The following is a 27692-nucleotide window of genomic DNA, read 5'->3' as shown; positions in this document are numbered from 1 at the left end:
AAGTCCCCAAGGGCATGTGCCATTCAGAGCTCTGGCTGGGGTCCACCAGCGGCTGCAGCTGCCCCTTGGAGCAGGGAGGCGGCGGGTATAGGAACAATCCTGGTCAGAGAGGCCTCGTCAGCCTGGGTCCTTTTCTCTGACAGCCCCTGCAAGGACCAGGGTGAAGGGGGTCACAGAAAGTTCTACTCCACTGGACCCAGACTCCTGGGTCCCTCTCAATTCCTGCCCCTAGGGGTGGGTCCCAGGTGGGCCCCAGACTCAGGACTAGGCTGTGGGGGGGAGGGGGCAGTCAGCACTTGTGGGCACTGTCTCCTTTGCCACAGGGGTTTGTCGGCATGTCCCCCAGACAGGTAGGACAGATGCTGTGGGCCCTCAGCTCCCACTTTCCACCACCACATGGACATTCTGTCCTGGCTCCTGAATGTGGGGAAGATGCAAAATGCTGTTTGGGGGTGAATCTCCATGTGAGTCCTGCAAAGGCAGAGTCTTTGATCTCCAGCTGGACTGGCCAGGGCGCTGTCATTCTGGAGGGCTTGCAACACACGCTTGTTTACCCGGGGAAGGCGGCACAGGTGTGTGCAGCTGGTGTCAGATGGACACTGTGCCTGCTTTAACCACCTGCTGTCACTTCTGGAAATTCTTAACACTTTTGGGACAAGGGGCCCAGCACTTCCATTTGCACTGGGCCTACCTGTCGTGTCACTGCTCCTAGTTTATTTTATGTTGTCCTCACTTTAGCGTTTTTTGGGTTGTGTGCTATGGAGGTGTGCTTCTTCTTTCTTTTCAAATTTAATAATTAAATGCCACAAAGGATTAAAAACAAAGAGCACATTTATTTGTTATTGCATGCATTTGGAAATGGGCCTTACGGCCACCACAAGTGGGCCGCTGTGTATACACCCACACACCGCGTGCGGGAGCCACAGCCCGAGTGACTCCAGGAAAAGCTCTGGGACGCACAGGTCACCCTGTGAAGGACATGAGACAGAGGGGTGCTCCAGGCTACGTGCTCCCTTGCCAGGTCCTGCTTAATGCCCAGGATGGGTCAGTTCTTACTCCACAGTTGGGTGGGAAGAAGGGTCCCCCCAAGCTTCCTTGCTGACCTCCCTTTCCCCACCGCTAGGCATATCTGCAGTCAGATGACCCTCGGAAATCTTACTACAGCCCATTTACACTCAGGGCTCAGGGAAGCCTCCTGCTGTGTAGCTGAGAGACTTCAGTGGTGCCAAGGGATGGAGCAGGTTATGCCTACTCTGCAGGGACAGAGCACCCATGAGCTTGAAGGTCTCTCTTTCTGGTTTTTCTTACAGATGCAAAATTCTTGCCTGAATTGTTGATGTTGCAGTTTTGTTTGTTTCTTACTAGGCTAAAGAATCTGGCATCCTCCTGCCCCACATATCTTAAAGCCTGAATGCTCTGAGAGCCCAAAACTAGGTTTGGCCATCAATCTGGACAAGGAAAACATGGCTCTTCCAGGGTTCTGCTCAGCCTGGCAGGGGAGGAGCACTGCTGCCCCCTAGTGGTCATCTGTCAGAGGCGCAAGGAGCCAGAGCCGTCCAGGGGCGGGTCCCCTCTGCTTGTACCTGGGACAGCAGCCTTGTGTTCTCAGGTAAAGTCCTTTCTGTGTTCCTGGAACACAGCAAGCTCGTTCTCCCCTGAGGGCCTCAGCCCTCGCTGCTCCCTGCACCAGGTTGCTGTCGTCCAGATCTCAGGTGGCAGCCCTTTCTCATTCTCAGCCCTCAGGGAAGCCCTCCTGGACTACTTGGACGGAGGCAGCTTCCCCCGAGTCCCTGTCCCTCTCCATCCCATTACCTGTTTCTCTTTGTTTAAGCACATATCTTATAGTTGGGAGTGCCTGTGTCTCTCTGCCTCTGCCCGTGTCTCTGCCTCTCCAGATGTCAGGGCCGGGAGAGCAGGGCCTTGCCTGAGTTGTCACTGGACCCCAGAGATGTCCATAGCGGACACTCGAAAATGCTGGTTGAAGGAATAAATATGTTCATATCAACAAAGCAAGCAAGATTGGAGAGGGGCTCCCGGCCTCCAGCCCCACTCTGGTGTGGGCACGAGACCCCCCCACTGGACAGAGGCACAACAGAGGCTCCGAGAAATTTACAGGAGTCGCTGGAGCCCCCTGCAAAGAGGATGGGTTCTCTGGTGGCTTTTCCTCAGCCTTATACCCTGGTGGGACGAGGGGGTGCCAGGACCAGACGGGGCAGGGGGCTGAAATGCACCCATGCCTGGGCATTGCTGTGCTGAGCGGCGAGGACGGCCTGTTCACAGGAGACACACGGCTTCTCTGCAGAGACATGCATCTGGGAGTGGGAGTCTGTGGGAGGGTGCGTGGCAAGCAAGCTGGAGCCAGGTGGGACTTGGTTCCCTTCCAGCGCCAGGGAGTGGCTGTGACGATCTGGGCTTCATCTGGCCCCCAGGGCCCTGGGGTGACCTCACTTCTTTCAGCCCGAGACAGGGGGTAGCCTTGGACTCGGGTCCCAACACGTGCAAGGGGAACGAGGGCTCTGGCCGCAGAACGGGGCACCTGGGTGGAGCACCGGCAGGTATTGGGGTTGATGGGGGGATCTTTGGAGCCCGGAGGTCTAGCAGCATCTGCTCGGGGACTGGTTTTCTGGTGAGAGTTTGATGGAGTCTGTGAGGTGATGCTCTAAGACGTTGCGATACTGGGGAAGGAAAAGAGAAGGCGGCATTCACATTCTGGGAGGCAAAGAGCGTCTCCTGCTTCTTCATGGTGTCCGTCCTCGCCATTGTGCTGTTGGGAGACTAGGCCCAGAGGGGGAGACCACCAGTCCTCCCTCACCTCCTCCCTCATCTCCTGCTCCAGCCTCTTCCAGGAGCCCCAGCAGCTGGGGGCCTGGGTTAGGACTCAGATCTCCTGCCCCCCAATGAGGGCCCAAACCTTAGATCCTCCAGAGGAGACAAGTGAGGTCACGCCAGCCTGAGCAGAGGTGATGGCAGCTCATGCCTCCTTTCTGCTGGAGCCCTCTCCCTGAAGACACCTCCACAGCCCACCTCCCTGTGCCCTCTCTCCCACCTGGGCACCTAGAGAAGCCAAGTCAGTCACGCCTCTGTCCTCCCACTACCAGGGCCTCCCTAAAGCACACTCCGCGACACTGCCAGGCCTGTTGGCTCCTCTGTCCAGAGAAAGGCCAGTACCAGTCTGACCGGCCTCTCCCGCTTCTTGCCTGGACCCCAGCCCTCTTGGTTCTGAGGCGAGGGTGCGTGGGGACGGAGTCCTGCCTCAGGAAATGGTTCTACAGGCTGGAGGGTCCCTTTCTAAAGGGGTCACATCTCTTTATTCTACCAGGCTCTCCAGTCACAGAGCGCACAGCTGGTGGCCCTGACTGGGAATGTTCTCAAAACCCTAATGGTCATGACACTGCCACACTCTCAGATGGTGGCCCCAAGATGCAGGTGAAGGCCCATGGCCCCAGGCTCACTGCCTCCCAGACTGAGTGGGAGTCCAACCTGATGCTCAGAGCTTGTCACCTCATCCCTGCACTGTCCAGGCCTGGGGTGCGGGCCCAGGGGCTCACCCAGTCCTCCAGTTCTGCCCTGAGCAGGGGCCCCTCACTCCACCAAGTCACTTCTAGTTAAAAAACCCCAACATTTTTGAACCTCTCAGGGAGGGGCAAGGAAGAGCGGCATCACTATTAGTCCCACTTACACGGGCTGACCCATGTCCCAGAGAGGCAGGCTTTAGAAGGATTCTCTTATTTTGGCACTTCCTTGGCCCTCTCTCACCACAAAAGCCCAGAGACCTCATCCGAAATGACTCTTTCAGACCTAGGCATCTGTGCCTGCTGCTTCTTCACCTCTGAGTGTGCTGTACCCTCAGGTCCATGCGAGGCCCAGCCGGGACCCCAGAGCTCCCTATGAACGAGTCCTGTGCCACTGTTGGCTGTGCCAGCCCTCAGGGAGTGAGGGTCATGTGTCCGAGCAGCTGCAGGGCACCCCGAAACCTCCCACATCAGGGATGTGAGCAGCATCCTTGCTGAGGGCACTGGCAAGGTTGGGGGTCTTTACACCAACTGTCCTCGCCTAATAATATCCCACCCACCCACACAGGCCCTGTCAGCCTGGGCACTTCTGGTTGATGGCAGCTTTCACTTCACACTGGCATCACCCTGCTCCCTAGGTTTTCTGCAAAACTTGCATGGAACTGGCTAGACCAAATTAGGCTCCTCAGGTAATTCTTTCCTCCAGGCCCTGGTCCTCTTGGCACTGGGTTTACCTAACTGCAGAGTGACAGTAAAGTGACAAAGCGACATCTCCCTGGAGGGTGACTGTGGGAGTCGGTGCCTCCTGTGTTGTCCACCTCACCTCCTTCAGTGCCTACCCCGCTTCATGATGGCTACTGTGAACACCCCACCCCACTGGCTGGACTTGGGGCCTTCGAGGCCCACATCACCAGCCCTAGCCTGACAACTCAAGATATGCTTCTGGGACAATTATTTCCATTGTGCAGATGAGGAAACTGAGGCACAGAGAGGTCACAAGAAATCTCCGGGGCAGCTTTCACACCTTGCCAGTGTGCAGATACCATTCCTATGCCCTCCAGACTCCCTAGCAGCAAATGCCCCCCCAGCATGCCATGGGGCTGCCAACCCACTATTTGCCAAGCAGTGATCTTAGAACAGAACTCAGACAAGCTGCTACCTACTGGCCCCCACTCTAAAGGTGACGAAGCAGGAAGGACGCAACTTCAGGAGCAAAGGACAGCCCTCTCAGGGGGACAGAGGCTGATCAGGTGCAGAGTCTGCTGTGGGCTGTGGAAGCCTCCCTGTGGTGGCCTTGGCGACAGTCATGCGTGCCAGGTGGGGGTCACCCACCAGCACATGCATCCCGGCACCTGCAGCCTTGAGGGAGGGCCTGCATCAGAAGCCGCATCCCCAAGGGAAAGAGCCACGTGTCTTGACCTTGCACTAAGAGGGACACCCTGGCTTCTCCTTCCCAAAAGGCAGTGAGGGCTGGAGGGGAAGCAGCAAACCTGAGACTGGGGCTCGGGGGTGGGGTGCAGGAGAGGCCTGGCACAAACTGAGGCACAGCTCTGGGGGTTCTCTCCAGGGTGCTGTGCGGGCCTGTCACCCACGGTGACATGGGCAGCTCCGTAGAGGTTGAGCCTCTGATCTCCCACCCTCATTTGCTCATTTCCGCAATGTAAAATGACTGCACCACTACCTTCTCCCCTCCTCCAAGAGGCTCCCCTGGATTGAGTGTGGCTGCTGGGTGACAAGCTGACACCACCCCTGCTAATTTCCCAGGGACCCTCTTCTGAGTTTCCAAACTCCACATCAGAATGGCATTAAAACCCCATTGCAGTTTAGGGGTGCCCTCCCCACTCTTTCTCTCTCCTCCCTCCGCCCAGCACAGTGTGGACAGGACACCTTCCTCTGGGCCTTCCTCCCTCTGGTGCCCAAGTTCTTCCTCAGCTCACAACACCCACCTGCAGCCTCTCACCAGCACGAGGGCCCCGCAGGTCCCACAGGCCCGCTGAGAGGCCAAAGCAGGGGGTCCTGTCCCACTGTGGTTCCCTTTCCTCTGCAGGAGGGAGCCTCTCTGCAGGTGAGGCTTCCCTCTCACACATGAGGATGCACCAGCTTCTCCGTCTCACACCCTTCCTAAGTGGGAACCTCAGGGGTGAGGTGTGGGGCTGTGTTTTTCAGAAACTCCACAAATGGCAATCCGCGGAGGGCCCACGACCACCTTCTGTGAGGTCGCTGTGTCGCCCTGAGCTTGATTTCGGTGGCACCTACTTAGCAACTGATTAATTATGACAATGAGCAACCCCATCCCACTCACCTCCCCGCCCCCGCCCGTTTGTGCCCAGTCTGTTCTTTTCTGGGAAATTCCCAAGCTCCCCCAGCTCAGGGGCAGCCCTGGTGCCACATCACAGTCACTCACCCTTGACAGGGCCTGGCTGGCCAGATTCTCGAAGGCTCGGACCACGTTGATGTCATTCTTGGCGCTGACTTCAAAGTAGGGGATATCTTTCTCTTTACACCAGCCTTGGGCTACCTCTTGGGATACCTGCATGAGGGAAATAAATGATCCCTGTTCCTGGATCATCACCCCCCACTGCTCCCCGCTGTTGTCACACCCCACCATCGTGCCCACATCACCTCCCCACCCTTCCTCCACCCCCATCATGCCACCCCCATTCTCCTATTCCCCCATCTCCACCATCCCCACCACCATTACCACATGATAACCCCCATCCCCAGCACCAGTTCCCCTTCTCAGAACCTTCTGTATGTCGGTGTTGTTACACATGTTATATCTTAACAGGGATACGCTGGGTGGCTATTGTTAGTCCCATTTTACAGATGGGGAAACATAGGTGTGGAGAATTAAAAATTGTGCTGTGTCTGTGGGGCTGCGCTGGACTTGAACACAGGCTTGGCAGAATCAGCGCCCGCTGCTCAGTGCTGCCTCCTGAGGCCAACACGGGGCATTTCTTCCTGCCATTGGCTCTGCTCCTCCTTTCAAAGGGAGGGGGACCTGGCAGGCACAGCGGTGTCCGAGGAATACTTGATAAACTCCTAATACTGTGTAGACACCTTACATGGATTAACTCATGAGATGGATCTTATTGACTCCACTTTACAGATAAGAACACTGAGGTTCAGAAAGGTTCAGCAACCTGCCTCAGAACACACAGCTGAGAAAGGCAGAGCTTGGGTGCCGCATAGCCCAGGGCCCCCACACAGCCCACCTGCCCTGCAGGGCAAGTTTCAAACGGGGCTTCTTCCCTTTCTCTCGCAAGACTCAAGGCCCCTGGAGTCAGGGCCGCTGCAGCTCACAGCCACTGCACAGTTTGAATGAGCAGAGCACCACCAAAGGCAGGGGTTGCACTGGAAAATGCTCTGGCAGCCCTCGGTTTACTTCCAAAGACAACCGACACCTCTGAGTTTAATGCCTCATTATTTGGGGAAGAATGAAATAACCAATATGTTGAACATTTACTGTGCCTGATACGTCATAATCAGTATTTCATTTTAGTTTTGTTTTCACAGAGAAAGGCCCATTTTTGCCCCTCTCCCTAAACACAGTCCCACCAGGGGGAGATGGACACTGTCCCTGTCCAGCTGTCGCCCTCACTCCTGCAGTTCTGGAAATGTTATTTTATTGGGATTGGAGGAACCACCCTGTCCTGCATCTCTTTGGTCCTTGCTTCCCTGGTCACAGGAGAGGCCTCAGGGCCCACGCACTCAGACCCCCTCCCTGCTCTCTGACTGGCCAGCATCGCTCTGGAGCCCGAGGTGCTTCCTAGACTAGAGGGTGGAGCTGGGGACAGTGAAGCAGCTGCCCTTGGGGAGGCCCCAATGACAGCTCTATTCCCAGGCCAGGCTCTGACTGGTCAGTCTCCCAAGAGCTACTGAGCGTGAATAGACCCGGCGCTGGTCTTGGCCACTGATATCCAAGGGGCCTTCTGTAGAGCAAAGCCCAGTAAGGACCCGACCCCTCACAGCTCAGAGAAGATCCTGAGCCACATGGAGGGAGCACAAGGACAGCCCAGCTGACCAATACCCTGACCATTACCATTCTTCCCAGTAACATGCAAGTAAATATCACTAGAAGTTAACACCCCTGACAGTTTGGGAAAGGGCTTTGAGTGGAAGATTGCACACTTCTTGCTCTTTCCTTCTTGACATCCTGCCCCCTCCCCAGACATTGCCCCATGGGGGCAGAGCATTTTATTGGGCACATCAGGGTACTCAGGAGTTGCAATGAAAATTAAAGTGAGGTAAAATCAAGTGCCTCTGCTCCTCCAAGAAGCAGGGGAGAGACTTAATGTTTCAAGGCATGAAAAGCAGAGCCTTGGTTGGGTCCCAAGCCCTCCCCCCAGCATCAGAGCTCAGAAGACAAGTCCGCAGCCTGCTGATCCCGCCAGCCCTGTTCTCCGCTGGGCAGTTACCCACCTGCTTGGGGGCCCCATTGTGACAGAGGTTTTATCTCGTTTCCCTACTCTCTCCCTCTGTCTGGTTTACAGCACTGCCCTCTAGTCCGGGGGACATGTTTCATGACCCTTGTGGGTACCTGAAGCCGAGCAAAGTACTGGACCCCATACATACACACCTAGGATAGCATTTGATTTGTAAGTTAGGCAAGGAAGTGATTAATACCAGCTAGTGGGGACAGAGCCATCGTAATGATACACTGTAACACAAATAATGCACACGTGGTCTCTCTCAAAATATCTTGGTGCATAATATTTTCAGACTGTGGTTGATCTGTGGGTAACTAAACCCACAGGAAACTAAACCATGGATAACCGGGGACTACTGCGCAGGGAATGATTAAATATCTGTTGAGATACGTTAAAAATTAAGCCCTTGTTTTCATCCCGCTGGCGTTTCCCGCTCCCCCTCACAAAGCCAGCCGGGAGGGAAGCCAGGCATGGTCTGCCTCTTTTGCCTCCTATTCTAGCTATAATTTCATGATTTAAAAAATGGCCTTGTCTTTAATTTAAAAATAGCAGTTATTTAAAACTTAGACTCTGCCTGTGGAAATAAACTCAGGGAGTGGTTCTTGGGGAAACAGGCATGGACATTTTGGAAATCTTCCTTCCATTAACGTTGCTTTTGGCTGACGATGGACTATTAACATTTTACTTCCTGTTACAATTTTGCTTGTTCATGAGAAACCAAATGTTTAACAAAATGAGTTCAGTTTGCTCAGTTTTATTCATGATGTGCTTTTCCACTTCATCTACATTTAAAATGATCAATTGCATGTGTTAGAATTAGTGTGTCAAATGCATCTCAAACCGCTACCCAAAACAGCAAGGGATATTTTCAGAATCTCAACATTATGAATCAACAGCAAGTCAGAAACCGCCTGATGGGGCACAGGGCAAAGCTCCCCCTTCTCAGAGAGCTCACCCCTCTAGGCGAGCTGCCGTTTCTAACAAATGAATTTTGTGATCACTACTACCTTCTGTAGGAGTAGGGATTAAAAAAGCCCGAAGTCAGCAATTTCTCTAAAATCCTCCTGATGACTTCTATTTTGTTACTGTGATAAACATACATGAACATAAAATTTACCATTTTAACTATTTTTAAGTGTACAGTTTTGTGGTGTTCAGCAGATTTCCTTGTGCAAACATCACCCCCACCCTTCCCAGGATTTGTTCCTCACCCCAAATCTAGCAATGTCGTTTTAAATATTTAGTTTCCTTTTTTAGTAAGGGGGAGAAGCTCCTGGATCTCCTCAGCCCATACCTTGGGGGTCACGAGATTTGCGTGGGCCAGGTGCTCAGCAGGCTTTGTTTCCTTTAATCCTCCAAGCGCCTCCTGAAACCTGTCTGGTCGCTACTGCATAGATGAAGGGCTGGAGCCAGCCCAAAGGCACACCGGGAGCAGGAACTTGGCCCAGGAGAGCACTAATTCAGCTGGCCTTCAGCTGACTCTTAGTCACCGAGCCCCACAGTGAGCAGGTGCCTCCATCCGGACCCTCGCCAAGCCCAGCGTGTGCTCCAGGGAGCCTCTCCATTTCTCCACCCACAGGCACTGGCACGACCCTCTGCTCCTTCTGTGCCAAAGTGAGGACGTCTGAGGGCAGAGACTTCCAAGCCTCACCTCTCTGCTTTCTGAGCCTGGTCTCTGCCTCAAGCCCCCTTCCTTCCTCCCACACCCACCTCCTCCTCTCCTCTTCCCTGTCCTCACTTCTCCTCCTCCCACTTCTCCCATCTTCTGTTTCCTTCTCCATTACCTCCCCCCAAACCCTCTCCTTGTGCACTCCTCATGAAGAGCCTACCCCCCACCCTGGCTTCCATTGTCCGGGATCCTCTCTCACCTCCCTGACTTGACTGGACCCCGGTTTACCTGGAGTCACCGAGACCCCCATCAGCCTCTCCACTGTGTGTGTGGGGTGCAGTTCCACACCCTTGTCACCACAGATCCCAGAAATTGGGTAGAGCTTTCCTAGAACTTCCCTGCTTCTTTCAAATCTTTATTCTTTTTCTCTCTTAGCTCATCCCCAGGGGTTGAATTGGGTGCCCCTACTCTTTCCAGGCATCAGCTGCACTTCTCATCCTGTCAAGTACCCCTTGCTTGCTGAACCCTCACACTCTGAAATTCTTAAGGTAAAGACTTTCTGATTCAGCTCTACATGCATGGGCCCTAACACAGTGCCTGGCACATAGTAGGTGCTTATAGAATGAATGCATGAATGAATGAATGGTACCTGCCGGTCTCCTAGATCAATCTTGTTCCCCAGCACCACCATGGGGTAGGACTTTTCCATGGGAATGGTTTTGGCCAGAACGTCACCCCGCCAGGTATCCAGGGCTTCAAAGGATTCGGAGTCAGTGACATCAAATGCCAGGATGCAGCCATCGGAGCCTTTGTAGAATGTGGACACCATGGAACGGAACCGCTCTTGTCCACCTGTGTCCCAGATCTGGAGGGGAAGAGCAGCCCATAGGCCATGAGGAGTGGCGGGAGGGAGGCCCGGCGGGGTTCATCACATCAGAGCCTCCTTCTCCAGGGAGGGTGCAGACAGCCCTGGCAGGTGCTTGCCCTCCTTTCACGTGGCTCCCCGATCCCCCCATGAACACCACGACACTCCTGCAATAGCATTTCACGAGCACCTCCTGTCTGTGCTCTTGCTTTCCCCGGGCCACCAGGGCAGGCATTTTTATTCTTGTCTGAACTGATCTGGAAATTTGGACCCTGGGAGAGACTTGCCAGAATCATCCTCCAAGTTTTACAGGGAATGCCAGGGTAGGAGTGGGGTCTCCAAACTCTTAGATTAGTGTTCTTCCTTCCAGATCAAGGATCAGCAATTGTTTTTCTGTGAAGGGTCAGGTAATGAATATTTTAGCCTTTTCAGGCCATATTGTCTTTTGCAATGACTCAACTCTGTTGAATGAAAGTAGGCACAGACTATATGTCAACAAATGGTTGTGGTGTGTCCAACAAATGTGTATTTCTAAGAGCAGGTGGTGGACTTTTTGGCCCATGTATGGACATTTGTGGACATCTGTTCTAGACTATTCTAGCTCCTGGTACACACTACTGTGTAAGTAGCTATCCAGGGCTTAAAGCTAGGCTTAAATGGGTGCCCTTTCACCTATTTCAGGTGTGTGTGTGTGTGTGTGTGTGTGTGTGTATGTGTGTGTGTGTGATGAAGAGGGGAAGGGAGGGCTGCTCACCTGTAACTTCAAAGTCGTGTTATCCAGAATGATAATCTTGGAGAGGATGCTGGCCCCCAGCGTGGTCTGGTAGTCCTCATAAAATGTCTTGTGCACATATTGGTGGAGGAGGGAGGTCTTTCCTACACTGAGGAAGCAGCCCCAGACACATGTTAGCACACATGCGTACAAACGCTGTGCTCCTCTCGCTATTTTCTCTTCCTGAGATTCTGAATTTCTAACATTTGTGATCCAAAGACCACACTTTGAGTAGCAAGGGACTAGGAATGACTTTGAGAAGCAGGGACCAAAGGGAACCTAAGGCCTTGGAGAGAGCTGAGTGCCCAGGCAGGAGCTGGGCATTGCTGTGTGGCTGGAGTGGTCACTCCCAGCTGCAGCCATCACTGCTGCCCACCAGGGTCAGGTGGCCTGACTTCAGCCTCTTTCTCCCTACTGAGCCCCCCTCCTTGGGGTGGAATGCCCTTCTTGGGGCCACCATGAATCTGAAAGACCCCACGGAGGCCAGTGTACCTCTGGTAGGCCTCTCTGTCTGGGGGAAGAAGCTGCCCCCCAGCCCCCATCCTCAAGCTCACCGCCTTACCCCAGGGCGCCAATGATGATGAGCTTCAAGTCCACCTTCTTCCGGGGATTCATAAAGTGACTCCAGAGCCTGCAGGGAAACGAAAGTCAGCCACATCCTGGCCAGAGCCCCCCGTGGTCGTGGTCACTAAAGCAGGCTTCTGCCTCACCTCTCCAAGCTCACATCATTGCCCAGAACTGGGGTTCTCTCTTGAAAGAGGTGGCTGACTCAGCAATCCTTACACACCATCTTCCTCATTTCCTCTGGGGCCTCCCCAAGGCTGGAAGGGGGTGAGCTCACAGGACAGACATAGCATTCTGCCCACCCTGCTCCTGGAGGCAGCCTGCAAGGCCATGAGGGCTGATGGCCCTGGACAGGAGCCTGGCAGACAGTCAAGTCTGGAGCCAGACATGCGGGCAGTGCAGGAAGATACAGGGCAGGACAAGGGGCTATTGTAGGAGTGTCTGAGAAGCTTTGGGAGGAAAAGCACTCCCCGCACCCCCAGCCCGAGGTGATGCTGCAAGTGCAGAAACAAAAGGCGCTTCTCTAATGCAGCTGGTGGGGGTGTAGTTGCTACATGTTTCTTGAAAGCTGCTTGACAGCAAGTATTGAGAATAAGAAAAATGTTCGTGCCTTCTACTTCCAGGAATTCATCCTAAGAGAATAATCTGAAATGTGGGCAAAGAATGTCCTTCACAGTATTATTTGCAAATAACCAACAACAAAGAAGTGTTTATTTAAATAAGTAATGGTATACAGCAAACTACTAAACAGTCATTAAAATGGAATTTTTGAGCATATCAGAACAAAGAGGGGATGCTCAAGTCATAGGGTCTAATGAAAACTAAGACTCTAAGCTGTCCATGCTGACCACCCAAATGTGGAAATGAGCTCCTTCTCATACAGAAAGAGGTCTAGAAAGAAATAAATCAACAACTTAAGTGCTTAATTCTTGGTGAGAGGAAATTACCTGATTTTAATTTATTTTTCTGTGTTTTTTTTATGTTCTATTTTTTATGACATATATTATTTCTATCAAAGAAAAATACAAATAGGTGTGTGTGTGTGTGATACGTTTTTCAATTTCAATATTTTCAATTTCAATATATTTTTTCAATTTCAATTTCAATCTTTGTTTATTTTTTTTAAAGGCGAAGTAAAAGCACAGGGTGCTGTGCTGGCCTGATTTCTTGTGTTTGCTTTTACACGCACACACACAAATCATTATTCCCAGCTCCTGGCTCTTCTGTCCTTGATTGCACTAAACCTTGATCTGACTCTGCTTGACCAGGGTGTCCAAAGGGACCAGCTTGAGTTTCCCCCAGAACTTAAAAAAGTTCTAAATTGGATTTCCTGAGGCCTTGGGTCTAGTTCTCACTTTGCTGTATGACCAGGGGCCAGTTACTTCCCTCCTCCAAGTCTTGACTTTGCAATGAATGAATTAATTGGGCCCCAAAGACTCAAGGTCTCTTCTGGTTGAAAAATGCTTTATCTACTGCAGCTGTAACTCCACAGACCATGAGGGCCGGTGTCAGTGTGCATGGGTGATACGAAATTAAAACAGAAAACTGCCTGGAGGCCTAGGATTGTTAGCTTCCTCTCCATGAGTCAGGCTTAGCCCAAAGGATGTTCTGCTCAGATCTGGTAGCCAGAGTTGGTGGTACTTGACCTTCTGCTGTAATTCAGGAGGGCTGTGTTGGCACGGTGCACACCAGATCTCCTCAATATGGATTCATTCATTCCACAGATGCTTCCATGTCTGCATGCGAATCCCTGCGCTAGTCACTGGGAGGAGCACAGAGATTGAGCAACTAGGAACCTACCCACAGGAGTCCCCAGGGGAGACAGCACAGGGACTGAGCATTTCCAGCAGAGGGAAAGAGTAAACCACCCCAACAGAACAGAGAAAGTGCCGAGGGAAATTAGGGGCCTGGGGGAAGTTGGCAGTCAGAGTGGGCATTAACAAAATATGACCTGTGCTTGGGGGAGGGGGTGGTGATATTTCAGAGGGAGAGAATGAAATCATCAAAACCCTGGCAACAGGTGAGTGAAGGTGGATGGTTAGCTTCAGGGAAGTGGGAAGTGAAGGTTGTGGAGGGAAGAAAACCTGGGGAGGAAGCAAGATTAAGGTGGATGGTCCCTATTAGATGAAGGAGTCTGTCACCCACCCACCCACTCACCCACCCACTCAGCAGACATTTCGTGTGGAGACATGCACAAGAAGGGCATTCACAGTATTGTCATAATTGACATTCTGCGATGGGTGTCGCTGGCCACCAGGGAAACCAGCCAAGGACAAGTGACTCACTGGGACCTCTAAGCACCAGTGACCTCTCTGGAAGGAGAGGCACAGTGAGCTCTTGCCAGAAGGTTTTCTTACATCACACTAACTTAGCTTCAAAAGTTGACACAGGGCCTTAAAAAGGGAGTCAGGCAGAAGGGAGGTGGGAGAAGCAGCAAAGGAACCAGCTTTGGCTGAGCATCTGCTGGGCACTGCACTGTGTTCTGGGGAGAGCTCAGGGAACCTCCAGCAGCCTCACGAGATGAGTACAACTGAGGTTCAGAGACCCGAGGCCACACCCAGGCGCTAAGTAGACAAAGCCATGTTTGAATTGAAGTCCAGAGTTGCCTCTAGCTCCTGGGTTTGAACCCAGAGCACCTGTGTACACAGAATCTAGGGCATTGGGCCTGGGGCTGGTGAGTCCATGAGGCCCTAGTGGAGTTGTAAGGGATTCAAGGGAAAGGCGCCAGCATGCAAGAGGCACAGTGGAGGGGAGAGGGGATGCCCAGCTGGGGCTGTTGTGTGAGGACTGGCCACGGGGGTCAGGGCTGGTCACGCTGAGGCCAAGGGAAAAGTGTGACATGCGTGAGTGGCCTCAGCTCACATGAGGAGTTAACATCTGCCTTGCACTGTGCTGAGGGCTTTGTAAACACGTGATCAACACTATGTATACATTGTGAGGCTAGACGAATGAAAACATCATTATAATGCACTTAGTACATATAACACATGATTATAAAACATTTACTGGCACAAATTAAGGACTCAAGAAATGTTAGCTACGTTATGACTATTATTAGCATCCAAAAATAGCCCGTGGGATTGACAATATTATAATCTCCATTTTGCCACCAAAGAAACAGATGTTTAAAGACATCAAATATAATAGTTTCTTTCTGAAGACATGGCCTGGTAAGTGGTGGGGCCTAGATTTGGAGCTGGGATTTGAATCTAAGCCTAACTCCAGAGACTACACTCCTACCTGCAGGGTCCCACTGCATTTTGCAGAGTGGAATGAGGACCTCGCCCCCTGACATCTGCCCCGTCAGAGGGGCTCAGCAACAGAAGGTATAAGGTTGACACATGCAGCAGCATGGGGTGAGTGAGAAGGGAAAGCAGGGCATGGGCTGGGGAAGGGGGTAGGAAGCAGGGGAGCAACAGGCACTGGAGCTCCACAGAGAATAAGACATACAACATCAAAGTAGGTGGAGATGACGAATCTGTAATCAGCAGAAGTTTTATAAGTGATTAAAAGTAAGTTTTGAAAGAACACTCAACCCTATTTATTATTAAGGGCATACAAAATTAAAAAATACCTTTCACCATCAGAGTGGTAACAATTAAAGATTGATGATAATATTTAATGTTGAGTGTTCAGGAAAACATTCGTGGATTGGTTGTGAATTGTTTGATTTGGCACAGTTTTTTTTTGGTGGGAAATTGACAATATCAAACACGTTATTTGGGGGCCTCCCTGGTGGCACAAGGGTTAAGACAACCCATGAGACTATCCACAGCCACTGCAGCACAAGTTTGATCCCCAGCCAAGTAGCTACCCACATGGCGCAGCAGACCTCTCCTGTCTCACCCGCTGCTCTCCTCAGCAGTGTATTTCAGTTAGTCTGCCTGTTCTGCTCCCCACTCTGTCTCTGGTGAATCCTCTCACCCCCACCCACACCTCTGGCCTATACCCCAGTATGCATAAATAAATAAATCTTAAAAAAAAAACACATTATGTGTAGAGTCCAGGTTCTATAAGAATGAATGTACATGTGCTCATGCATACACCTGTGCAAAGGTGCTCAGTGAAGAGTGTTGTTGTAACCTCATGTCCATCAACAAGAGACTTCACGTTAATCAGGACCCTCTCCTATGCTGGGATAGCTTGTTGTTTCAAAAGGAGTGAAGTAATGGAGTAGAAAGAAAAAATAATTTAAGTAAAATATAAGAACAGCACCGAACATTTTATATAGTATGATCCCAGTTGTATAAAAATAAACAACTGCCCTACATGTCTGGCTGTATATCTCATATCACAGCATATAAGCTTGTCCTATGAATACACAGAAAGCTATGGACAGAGCATATGAAATGATTAATGGGGGGGGGGAGAGGCAGGTAAGAGGCTGGGAGCTATCCTTTTATTTTATATGTATCTTGCATTAAAATTTGTTACAAAGTCCTTGGTGGCGCAGGTGGTTGAGCGCAGCTATGAAGCTGTCTGCAGCCTCTTCACCACGGATTCAATCCCAGCTGGCCAGGAAGATGCCCATATGGTGCTACAGACTTCTCCTGTCACGCCTGCTGCTCCCCTCAGCAGTGTATTTCAGTCAGTCTGCCTGTTCTGCTCCCCAATTTGTCTCTGGTGAATCCTCTCACCCTCCCACATATTTGGCCTGTACCCTGGTTCTTGTATGCATGAATAAATAAATCTTTAAAATTTTTTTTTTGTTACAAAGTCTAACTTGTTATTATAATAAAAACATTAAGACCTGACATTTCTTTAGAAAGAGTGTGTGCAGGGATGGCACACCAGAGTCTTCTGAGGGTGGGATCCCCCAGAGGACAAATCACTTTTGTATCTGGGGCAGGACAGCCAGGCTGCCTGGTACCACCAAGTGATCATGAACTTGGCAGTCAGGGTTCTCATGTCCCCTCTGTGCATTCACAACCCAGGCCTGTCCCCTCAGGGCCAGATGCACATCAGTCTTGCCCGGGACTTATTCTGAGGGCAGCTTGTGTCATGCTTTCATAGCACAGCAGGAGCCCCAGCTTGGGTTGGGATGGGCAGGGAGGTGATGTTGATGCCATTTTTATGGTGGAAATCCCCCCACCGTGGTTGATTTCAAGCTACACCAGCATGCTCTGGGAAGGGCCCCAGAGCCCACCTCCTGTAGTCTCCCACAGCGCTGCACCGACTCTGCCACATTCAAGCACGGATAGAAGGAGGTTAGCATTCTAGATCTTCTGCCCCCGCTAGGGATAGATTTCTCACAGGGGTCACACAAAACACGCTCAGTTCCTTAGCCACTTGCCAGCCCTTCTGAGATGTAGTCTTTTCTTTGAGTCTTTTTTTCTCTAGGCCCTTTTAACTCATCCCAAACTTGACAACGAAATCCCTTCACTCAAACACAATCCCAACTCCCTCCCCTGGATGTACCCTCAAAGCTGCCACCACCAAACCCTTTGGGTGGAAATCTGCTGAGGCTGCTATTTAAAGCAGCCTGGTCCCTGACCAGGAGACCAGGAGGGGTGGGATGACCAGGCTGCAGGCAGGGCTGGGGGCGTGTGGTGGGGTGGCCGGGGCGTGGCCAGACACTGGCTGGCCCCTCAGGGTGCTGAAGTCCCTCATTGTGTCCTCCCTGCTCTGCTCTTGGCTGGGTTTGGGAAATGGCTGCCTCTGAAGCTTCCTCCTGCCTCACAGTTAACTCAGATGCTTCAGCCTCCGCCTGCAGCCCAGGCTAAATCATCACCCTCCACTGTTAAATGACAGTGAGAAGCAGACCGCCATGCAGGGCCTGCCTTCAGCCGGCCTGGTCCACACAGAGCAGACTCTGCGGGTGGTGGCTGTCCGCTCTATCTCACTGGCGCTTTCCCACTCTCACCAGATTGCAAGTGTGCGCCCAGAGCCCTGGCCCCGCCCACCTGCCCAAACTGTAGCTCAGTCCCTAAGTGTAACACCCCCTGCCCAACCCGCCCCCCACCCCCACACACACATTGTTTCTACACTCTCCCAGGATTTGGGACCAAGTCTTAGAGCAACTCTTGGACCTGCCCTGTTTTCACTGTCCACCCCCCTTCTCTCCCTACTCCACTGGCCCCAGCCAGAAGGCACACAGGGTTTTCTGCCTCATTTGTGTTGGGTGAGGTGTAGTTTCTGCTGATGAGGTGGAAGGACAAGGGAGACTGGTGAGCAGGGCCAGGTGACAACCCCAAAGCCTGCATGGTCTCCCCCGGCCCATCACTCAACCTTACCTGCTTTATTTTCAGTGTCTCCCCTTCCTACTTCCATACCTTAGAAAATGACACATTTATCCACTCCATGAATGAGATTTATAATTTGGGGAGTAAAATTTGTTTTTGAAAAGATGCTATCTAAGGAACACGCAGCTTTACTTCCCCAGGGGAGGCTCACGACTCTGCCTCACCCACCTAAATCCTGGCAAGTCCAGACCTGCTCCTCCTGTGCAGGGCATCACAGCGCTTGTTTCAGAAGACTCAGCACTCTTGTTGTTTCAGTTCTGTGAGGGTATTAGTTCTGTGTCCCCAAGTAGACTGTCAGAACCAGGGGGTAGGACAGTGCCTCACACCTCTCTGTGTCCTGCCAAGGAGCCTGACCCATGTTGGGAATATTGAGTTTTAATAGTCATCCATCTATCCACCCACCCACCAATTCATCCACCCACCCATCCATCTACCCACCCATCCACCCACTCACCCGTGAACCCACCCACTCACCCACCCACCCAACATCTGTCTGTCCACTCCTCTGTGTATCAGGACGGGTCTCGCAGACACACACTGCATCAGCACTGTGTAGGTGTGAGGATACAGACACATTACTATTTCCATGGGACTCGGTGGTCTGGGATTGATCATTGAGCCCAAAGAACTGATTTTTATTAACACATAATGCTCAGCAATTATAAGGTACTTTGCAGTTTACAAAATGCCATCATGGCCCAAGGATTCCAGCATCAATGATAACTAGTTAGCGGCCAGCTGTGACTAGAGCCCGGTCTGTCCGGCTCTGTTCATTGGCTGCCTTGCATTGCAGGGCTGCTGGGAGAGATTTATAATTTAGATCAAGAAGGCACTTTCCTGCGCCAGGGACTTCCCCTCCTTGAATCTCTTTGGCCCACCCAGTTCCATCCCAGAAGGCACCAGGTCCTTGTGGCAAAGGGGCACTGGGTGGGTGCTAGCAGGTCTCGTCTCGGAGCTCTAGCCGGTCCCTTCCAGCTGAGCAGGCAGCCCTGGCATCCATGCGCAGGCCCTGCACAGAGCCCCAGCTGGGCCCCAGCTCCCTAGCTAGGTGGGGAAGTGCTCTCTGCTTGGCTTGATGCCATCCCCCAGAGTTTCTCTGTGGTGGGGGTCTGGGCTGGACCTAGGCCTTGTGGCTGCCAGACTCTAAAACTCACCCCCTGCTCCGACTCCTTCTTGAAAACCTCAAATAACTCTGGCTGCTTCTGGGACAAACAGAAGGACTGAGAAAAACTTCCAGGCACTTACCGTTGTGGCTGTTCAGCGCTTGGCTTCCCTGAGGCAGGCAGGAGTCCGCTCTCAGTCTGGGGGTCTCCTCTGGGAGCCACAGTCCCAGCCAGGCCAGAGGAAAACGGCTCTGGGAGGAAAAAGGAGCGTGTTGACACCAAGTCTCTTCCTTCTGCGTTTTCCTCCTCTCCCTCTTATGCACAGACTTGGGAAAGTTGCAAAAGAGGCAGGGCCAGTGACCTCAGCTGCGTGGGTGGAGGGTGGGGTGGATGGAAAAGCAAGACTCCAGAGCTGACGGGTCCGTGGCCCATGAGAATTCAGTTTACAGGGAGTTGTCTCTGGGGCAGTGAGGAATGGAAGGCTTGAGGGTGAGAGTTTGTGGGTTAGAGGGCCTGCTAGGTAATGCCTCAGATTTGTAAGCACATTAAAAAGCCTCTGACTAGTTTTAGGAACTTCTGCCTCAGCTGCTGGAAGTCACCCAGTAAAGGGGTTCCTTTTGGTCTGTGGTATTAGACTCACATGTGTAGTAGATTAGGCCCCGCCAGCAGCCTAGTAGAGAGGGCCCAGCCGTACACCCTGCCCTCGTTCTAATGCAGTAGACACACCACATGCAACACACACACACACACACACACACACACACACACACATGCCCGCTGACTTGTGAGATGGCAGGCAAGTCCTGACATCTCTGGGCTTCTAGATGAGAATACTTAAAAGGCTACAACAATTTAAAATGTTGTCAGCATGAGGCTAATTTGGGCCTCTCTTTGAACTGTTTGGAACATTTTCTTAACTATGGTTGAAAGATAAAAGGGGAATAAAGTTGAGACATGCCCAAATTAGGGTCACCAGGTCCCATGAGATCCCCTTGAGATTTATAATACTTTTGATGCCTGCTCCATGCCCGCATCCCTTCTGAGCTGGCTTTTTCAACCGTGGTAACCCATTCCTTGTCAATAATCCTGCGACATGCGTACATTCATTCCCCAGTAATGAAGTTCTTCCTTGTGTTCCACACGAGTCCCTGATGCTGCTCCATTGACCGCCTGTCCCTGTCAGGCCCACTCGACCATCCACTCCTCAGACACAGACTCAGTAACCTTGAACCCCTTACTCAGCCACATGCTGTGTCAGGTACAGGCCTTGTAAAGTCTCCAGTGGATGCTGATTTTCTTGCTTCAATCAGCAAACATGCCTTGGGGCGGGGGTGAGGGGGTGGATGCAAAGATTTCCATGAAGTGTGATACTGGACAGGACACACTCAAGTTGGAAAAATTCCAGAGCGTATTTACCCAAAATGCTCTTTTCTTACTTGGGAAAGGGCACGTCAATCCCCCTAAGAACACTACTATTTTAAAAAGTAGTTTATTTGGGGGGCTTACATTTTTGTTCTTCTGTAAGTGACATGTTTCACTCATCCTCCATGCAACCCACTGTGCCCACACCCCGTCTGCCTCCCTCCCCACCCCACCCCCCACTTCCCTTTGCTGACCATTATATTCTTTCACTGAGTTCAAGATTTATTCCAACTATATTTTTTCTGTGTATGTTTTTTGCTTATTTATATTCCATAGAAGAGTGAAACCATTAGAGATTTGTCTTCCCCTTCTTGACTTATTTCACTTGACATAATCACCCTGAGGTCCATCCATTTAGGACAATACTGATTGATGATGGCTGATTTGTTCTTAAGTTGTTACCCTTTAGAATTTTGCCCAACATTCTTTTACTCTTCTGAGATCAGGTTTTAAATAAACGAGTGTGTGTGTGTGTGTGTGTGTGTGTGTGTGAAAGACACAGGTGGTGGTGGTGGGGGGAGTTGAGGGAAGAGAAAAGGGGGGAGAGTGAGCTATGAGGCCTGCTGTCGTAGGTGCTTTTGGGTGGAGGGAGTGAGCCATCCTCAGCTAGTCCTCATTGTCTCTGGACACGGGCCCGAAACCTACACTTTCAGGGGACATTTGCAGAACTATCCTTGAGACCTTTGGAAGCCAAGTCATCAACCACCCTCAAGCTGAGGACCACTTCCCTGTCCAGATAGATCAAGACTCAGCACTTCCTTTCATGCTCTGACACATGCTCCTGTGGAGGGTGACTCTGCCTCTCTCCTGCAGGGGAGTCCCTGATGCGGCAGCCATTGCATTTCCTTCCTTCTCCCTCCTTTTTGCATCATTCAACAATCTTAAAATGTCAGACCCTTTGAGGACACAAAATAGATACTTAAATTTTGTCAACCCAACTAAGACACATTGCAAATAGTAACATAAGAGATGCACCTAAGGGGTGGTGATTTGGAGGAAGAAGAGATGACTTCTAGTTAGAAGGCATCTAGGAGGCTTCATGGAAAGGAGGGAGTTGAATTGCAGCTTGAGGGGTACAGAGGTCTGGAGAAGTGTGTGAAGTGGAGGAGGGGGTCAGGTTTAACATCAGGAGAAGAGATCTGAGGCTGGGTGGGCCCTACCTGGGTGGAGGTGCTACGTGCTGCTTGGGTAGAGGAAATGGCTGCACTCAGAGAATGCTTAGGACAGAGACGCCGATCTGGCTTTTCAGGGCACTCGATTGAACATCTCTACACCACAGTCTTAGCAATTGTTGAAAAGGGGCCACCTGGAGGAGTTGTTTCTCTGCTGCATAGAGTAGGAATCTTGGGAGCAGATGTGTGCCGGTGAGAAAATGGGAACGGCTTCCTTTGGCCTGGGGTGGAATAGATGTGAGCACAGGAGGTCAAGCCGAGACAAGGCCTGGAGAGCCTGAAAATCATGGACGTCGGTTTGTGACCCTGGGTACTGTCGGGGGAAATGCGGAGGGGGTTGCCGAAATGTCTGGGGAAAAAGGAGAAGCAGAACAGGGCATCACGCTGGGCATGAAATATGTCTGGTGAAGGTAACGTCTGGGGCATGGGGTCAGGTATGCAAATCAGAGAAGCAATTTTGCGACAGAACCAACAAGGTCTTTTCAGAGAGTCACTGACTTGTTCGATCACTCAGTTTGGAACACTGAGCAGGGGCTGTGCATTCAGTGGGGAGTCAGACAACCTTCCTTCTCCCACTCCTGCATTTGGACGGCTCTCAATAACATTCGCTGAACACGAAGATGTGCTGGGGACATGAGGAGGGGTAGGAGGCAGGTGGGGAATGAGCTTTTGCTCTGCAGACAGCCCGGGGCAGAGCAAAGCTGCTGCATTGGGAGCAGGGCAAGGTGGGTGGGGGATGAAGAACTTTTGTCTTGTCTAGGTGAGGCGGGTGCCAGCAGGACATTCCCAGGGCACAGTTAGGCTCCATGCAGGTAAGCTATCTGTCTCGGTTAGGATTCTGTTCCCAGACCACAGCAGTGGTTTGGCTTGGCCCTGCCTCCTGGCTCCACCCTCCTGGTCCCACACAAGCCAAACACCCTGCAAATTGGGCACTGCCTGAAAATGAGGGGGCCCTGGGCCTGCATTCATGCCGGCAGGCTCCCATAGGCCCTGCCTCCTGGAGAGCCTGGGTACACGAATCAGAAGAGCCCGGGATTGCTCACGAGCAAGACTGCCCAAGGGAGACAGGAGAACAGAGACCAGCAGCTAGAAGGGGAACTCGCCCACCCACCACCAACTGCCAGTGGCCCTTGCAAGACTCCCTGAGCTGCGCTTGGCTCTGCGGCCTTGCTGGGTCTCCGGTGGGACTCAGCCACTGCTGTGGTTGCGACAAATCTATCATCAGCTTGGAAACTCACCTTCTTGTATTTATGCCCCTGCTTCCTCTTCCTTACCTCTCCATCCCCTTCCCTTGCTTCCTTTGAATTAAATATCCTAGTAAAATACTAAATATCAGCATCTGATGCAGGCATTTAAAATATTTTTTCCTTTAGGGATCCTGGACAAGATAGTCCTCCAAAAACATTTCTTCGGTAAATCAGTGACTTGTAGGACCAGAGAAACAGAGATACAGGGGTTATTTGGAAAAGTCATAGATTTATAAATCATCTGCTTAGAAATGTCGGCAAGGTTGGTGTCCATTGGTCACCCGCAGAGAGGCCCTCATCTCCACTTGTGTGAGGGACATGGAACATGGACAGGAGCCTGGATTTCAGGTGACAACATTGATGTGAAGGTCACAAAGATCAAAGGCCAGTTTCGGAAACCTCAGAACAGCCAAGAGGCCTCAGCAGGTTTTCACAGCCACCAGGGGTCTGTCCGGGAACTGAGTGTCACTTTCATCTTGAGGGACGGAGTGCTCAGAGCAGAACCAGGGCGGGACAGCTCTGCGCTGGGGCTGCTCCCATGTCCTGCAGGCAGGCCACTTCCTTTCCATTCTCCAGACCCTGCCCCAGGCTCCAGACTGGACCTGCCAGAACATTCACAGCAGGCTCCCCACTGACCCCCACAGGAATGTCGTCCTGCAAGCTTTGGTTTAGAGCAAAAGGCACAAAGTCAGGGGCTTTACTCAGAGACTTTCTGCCTTTTATGAAGGTTGAGGGACAGTCTGGTCCCTTAGTGAGCACAGGTGTGTCAAACAGTCAAACTGCGTATTTTATAGAGGTTAGGGAAGGGGAGGAGATCAGGTGAGACACCATGCACGGTCTAATAGGAAATCTGCGTACACACTGTTTATGGCCTGTCTTCTCTGAGTTAATTTTCCAGCCCAAGGACACATCTGAAGGAGTTTGGGGAGCCAGCCAGGACATGTCTGGAGGAGTGTGGGGAGCCAGCACTATCTGAAGACCAGGCTCAGCCAGTGGGATGCCCCTGAGGCCAGGTGTCCAGGAGGGCGATAAGGAGCTCTGGGCTGGATGTCACAAGTTCCCGGCAGCGGTGAAGGCCTGCTTCCTGCTGACCTGTCATTGTTCAATTCACTATAAAGTCAGCTGGACATGAAACTTTAAGCTGGTTTCTTTAGGGTGTTAACACCTCCCCACCCCCGTCTTCCAGATTGCTTGCTGTCTGATTGAGGTGCCCTTAAAGATTCAATTCCTGTCTCTATTGGCATCTGGTGGTGACAGTTGGCCCGAACTCCGGTCTTCTGGTTACATATTCACAAGTGTGACACTATTGAGTCCTTACACCAGCCCACCAGCTAGTTACCAGCATCATGTCCATATACAGAGGAATAATCCTTGAGGCAGGTTCCCAAGCTGGTGCCAGGAGCCGCCCAGGCCTGACCGGAGCCGAGCTGTGCTGTTAAAATGCTAGGACTCTGCTTTGATAGTTTATTAGGACCAGGTTGTTCTGCAGTAACTCTGAAAGTGGTAATTTAGTAAAAAACAAAGAAACAAACGTATGTGAGATGAGTGTAGTTGCGTGACCAGGGGCCAGTTACTTCCCTTCTCTGAGTCTTGGCTTTGTAATGAATGAGCCAGTTGGGTCCTAAAGACCCAAGGTCCCTTCTGGTTGAAAATGCTTTATCTACTGCAGCTGTAACTCCACGGACCCTGAGGGCCTCGTGTTGGTGTGCGTGGAGAAGTTAAAACAGAAAACTCCCTAGAGGCCTAGGATTTTGATCTACCTTGACCATGATGCTTAAAAGGAAGGGCAGCTTCCGCCCAGGGCAGCTCATGGCCTCCTCCCGACACCTGGAGCACAGAGACAGGAAGCAACTACCCAAGGTCACCAAGTGATGAGGGACCAAGCGCAGGTGAGTGCAGGTTGTCTGACCAGAAGCCTGCGTTTTCCACAAGTCCTGCTGCTGGAAGTGACCTGGGCCAGTCTTGCAGCTCAGAGTGCATGGATTAGGCGTGGCACAGAATGAACTGCTTAGGGTTGAATTAAACTCCAGGTGAAGAGAAGACATGATGGGGGCCTCCCTGGTGGCCTAGGGGCTAAGCCTCAGCGCTATTACCACCTCGGTCTGAGTTCAGTCCCTGGCCAGGGAGGTGACTCACATGGCACAGCAGACCTCTCCTGTCTCATCCTGCTCTGCTCCCCACTCTGTCTCTGGTGAATCCTTTCACCCCTCCCCCACCTTTGGCCTACGCCCCAGTTCTTGTATGCATAAATAAATCTTTTTTTTTTTTTTTTTGAAAAGAGCGAGGACATGATTTATAAATGGGCATCATGCCAGTGTTAGAAGGAGTGAGCTCTCTGTACTGGTATGGAATCTGCTGTTAAATGAAGAGCAGTTCTGAGGATGTGTAATGTGAGCCCTTTTTTGTAGAAACAAAAAGATTTCCTTGCCAGTAGCCATCTCTGTTTATATATGCAAAGAAAAAAGTCTATATAAAACACTTGAAATTGACAATAGTGCTTATCTCTGAAGGGGAGGACCATGGAGGACTATCTATAAAAACTTTGAAGGTATTTCCATTTGACAAAAAGCAAAAACAGAAGAAGAAAAGTAAAACAAGTCATTTCTGGTGGCAAGAGATTCCCCCAGGATGGGGTTGCAACTCAGAGGAGAAGTCCCATGTCAGCTCCCTCAGGACAGGTCCTGGGACCCCAAAGCTGAAATTAAATGTTTTCATTTATAACAAGCATTCACCCTCCCAAGAGCTAGGAAGGCTTGGGAAGATGGGCCTGGTGTGTCCCTGTATTGTGATCGAGTCAAAGTTCATAGGGACTAACCTGAAGGGACACCCAATGACTAAAGACGACAAGATTTGAGTATTTAAAATTTGCGGTAAATTGTAATACACTCATTATTCTGAAAGCTGGTAAGTAAAGGGGAAAAAAAGCCCGTCATTATCTTAACTTTCCTTGTGAGCTGTGCTTTGTAATAAGCAAAGAGTTGATTAAAGTTAATTTTTATAGAATCCAAATAACAAGTTTTTTTTAAAGATTTATTTATTTATACAAGAACTGGGGTATAGGCCAGACGTGTGGGAGAGTGAGAGGATTCACCAGAGACAGAGTGGGGAACAGAACAGGCAGACTGACGAAATACACTGCTGAGGGGAGCAGCGGGAGAGACAGGAGGGTTTTGCTGCGCCATGTGGTATTCTCGCTGGCCGACTGGGATTGAACCCATGCTGCAGAGGCTATGGACAGCTTCACAGTGCAGCGCTCAACCGCTGGCGCCACCAGAGAGGCCCACAAGTTTTTTATTTTTGTTTTTTTAAAGAATTCAATTAAGAAATGCAGAAAGAAAAATAGAATCAGAAAACCCCCTGGTTGGCACCAAATGGTAGTGTGGATCTGGCTGTGCCCATCAATGACTGCTGAAACCTTTAGGTAAGATGCTGAAGGGAACTTGTCATAGCTGGAGGAGGAAGACAAGTCTAGAATTCACTCACCAGCCCTAACATCACAGGGAGGCCCCAGGTGTCACGGGTGCCTTAGTAACACCAGCACCATCTCTGAAGGATTCTTGCCACAAAGTCAGGCCTGGACATCTAACTACCATTTAATAAGTAAGACAGGCTCTGGGGGCCATGTTATATAACACCTCTGGATTTCAGCCAGCAGAGCTCAGAATTCGGTGAGCTCTACAGATGAAAACAGTCAGAAGAGCTATTTCAAACAAATGTAATTTTTTTTTAAAAAAATATTTATTTATTTATTTATACAAGCACTGGGTACAGTCAGAAGCACGGGAGGGTGAGAGAATTCATCAGAGCCAGAGCAGGGAGCAGAACAGGCAGAAGGACTGAAGTACATTGCTGAGGGGAGCAGCGGGTGGCAGGAGAGGTCTGTGTACCATGTGGGACCCTCGCCCAGCGCCAGGGATCGAACCGGCGCTGCAGAGGCTGCGGGCAGCTTCGCAACCCAGCGCTCAACCGCTGCGCCACCAGGGAGGCCCCAAACAAATGTAATTTTGGACACAAATCCTGATACAAACAAATGAACTGTAGAAGTAACCAAACATCTATGAGGCAATAGGGTTATTTGACCTATAGGGATAGTTGACCTATATGCACTGACTGCATATTTAAGGATATTTTTAAGGACTATGGATAAAGTGAAACTGTGCTAAGAATTGGTGTCAAAATAATCCAGGGATGAAGGGCTGGAGAGAGGAATGGGTGGTGCAGATAAAGCAGACCTGGCTGCACACCTGGCTGGTAGCTGGCAGGCGTGCACTGGGATTTATCGCACTATAATCTTTGCTGGTGCAATTGTTTGGAGATTTCCACCATGAAAAGTTACCACAAAGCAATAAGAAGCATGGGCACTGTAAAGGGCAGGACTGGCCACAGTGCAGGTTCTCTGATCCCATGCAGATCGGGTAAAGGAGGAGTCAGAGTCCTTAGTGGGCTTTGCAGGTTTTTTATTGGGGTTCAGCGGGTACGTGGCAGGCAGGGGTGCTGGGGGGCTGGGAGGCTGGCAGTCCTCCCAGCCCCCAGCAAATCCTCACTCTATCTGGGCTCTCTGGCATTCTCTGCTTCTGCTTCGGGCTTCTTCTCTTTCGGCTTCTGCTGCTTCTGCTGGCGTCCCTGTGACGCCGCCCTTAAAAAGCACAGTCTTAGCGCAGGTGTACCCACTTCAGATGCCCGCCATCAGGCATGCATTCAGGATCACAGGGTTCCCTCATCTATCCTGATGGCGGGAGGGCAGAAAAGCCTGA

At 51.3% G+C, this 27692-nt stretch overlaps 1 protein-coding gene across 2 annotated transcripts; it reads right to left on the bottom strand.

Moving 5' to 3' along the window:
- Positions 1-829: 829 nt before the first annotated feature.
- RAB7B (RAB7B, member RAS oncogene family) lies at positions 830-19453 on the bottom strand. Of its 2 annotated transcripts, none has more exons than XM_037496436.1 (6): positions 19240-19453; positions 11751-11819; positions 11171-11297; positions 10201-10416; positions 5917-6042; positions 830-2675 (listed from the first exon to the last, which is right to left on the bottom strand). In XM_037496436.1, the coding sequence occupies exons 2-6, from the start codon at positions 11801-11803 to the stop codon at positions 2595-2597; spliced, it is 603 nt and encodes a 200-aa protein (XP_037352333.1). In that variant the 5' UTR covers positions 11804-11819; positions 19240-19453; the 3' UTR covers positions 830-2594. The 2 variants fall into 2 exon arrangements, with proteins under 2 accessions (XP_037352333.1, XP_037352334.1); XM_037496437.2 differs by lacking the exon at positions 19240-19453 and adding an exon at positions 11899-12160.
- Positions 19454-27692: the final 8239 nt, after the last annotated feature.

Source organism: Talpa occidentalis, unplaced genomic scaffold, assembly GCF_014898055.3.
Source record: "Talpa occidentalis isolate TD23 unplaced genomic scaffold, MPIMG_talOcc4v2.1 talOcc4.8, whole genome shotgun sequence".
In the NCBI taxonomy this organism is placed as follows: Eukaryota; Metazoa; Chordata; class Mammalia; order Eulipotyphla; family Talpidae; genus Talpa; species Talpa occidentalis.
The sequence above is the reverse complement of the archived record's forward strand: the minus strand, read 5'-3'. Positions and strand labels throughout refer to the sequence as shown.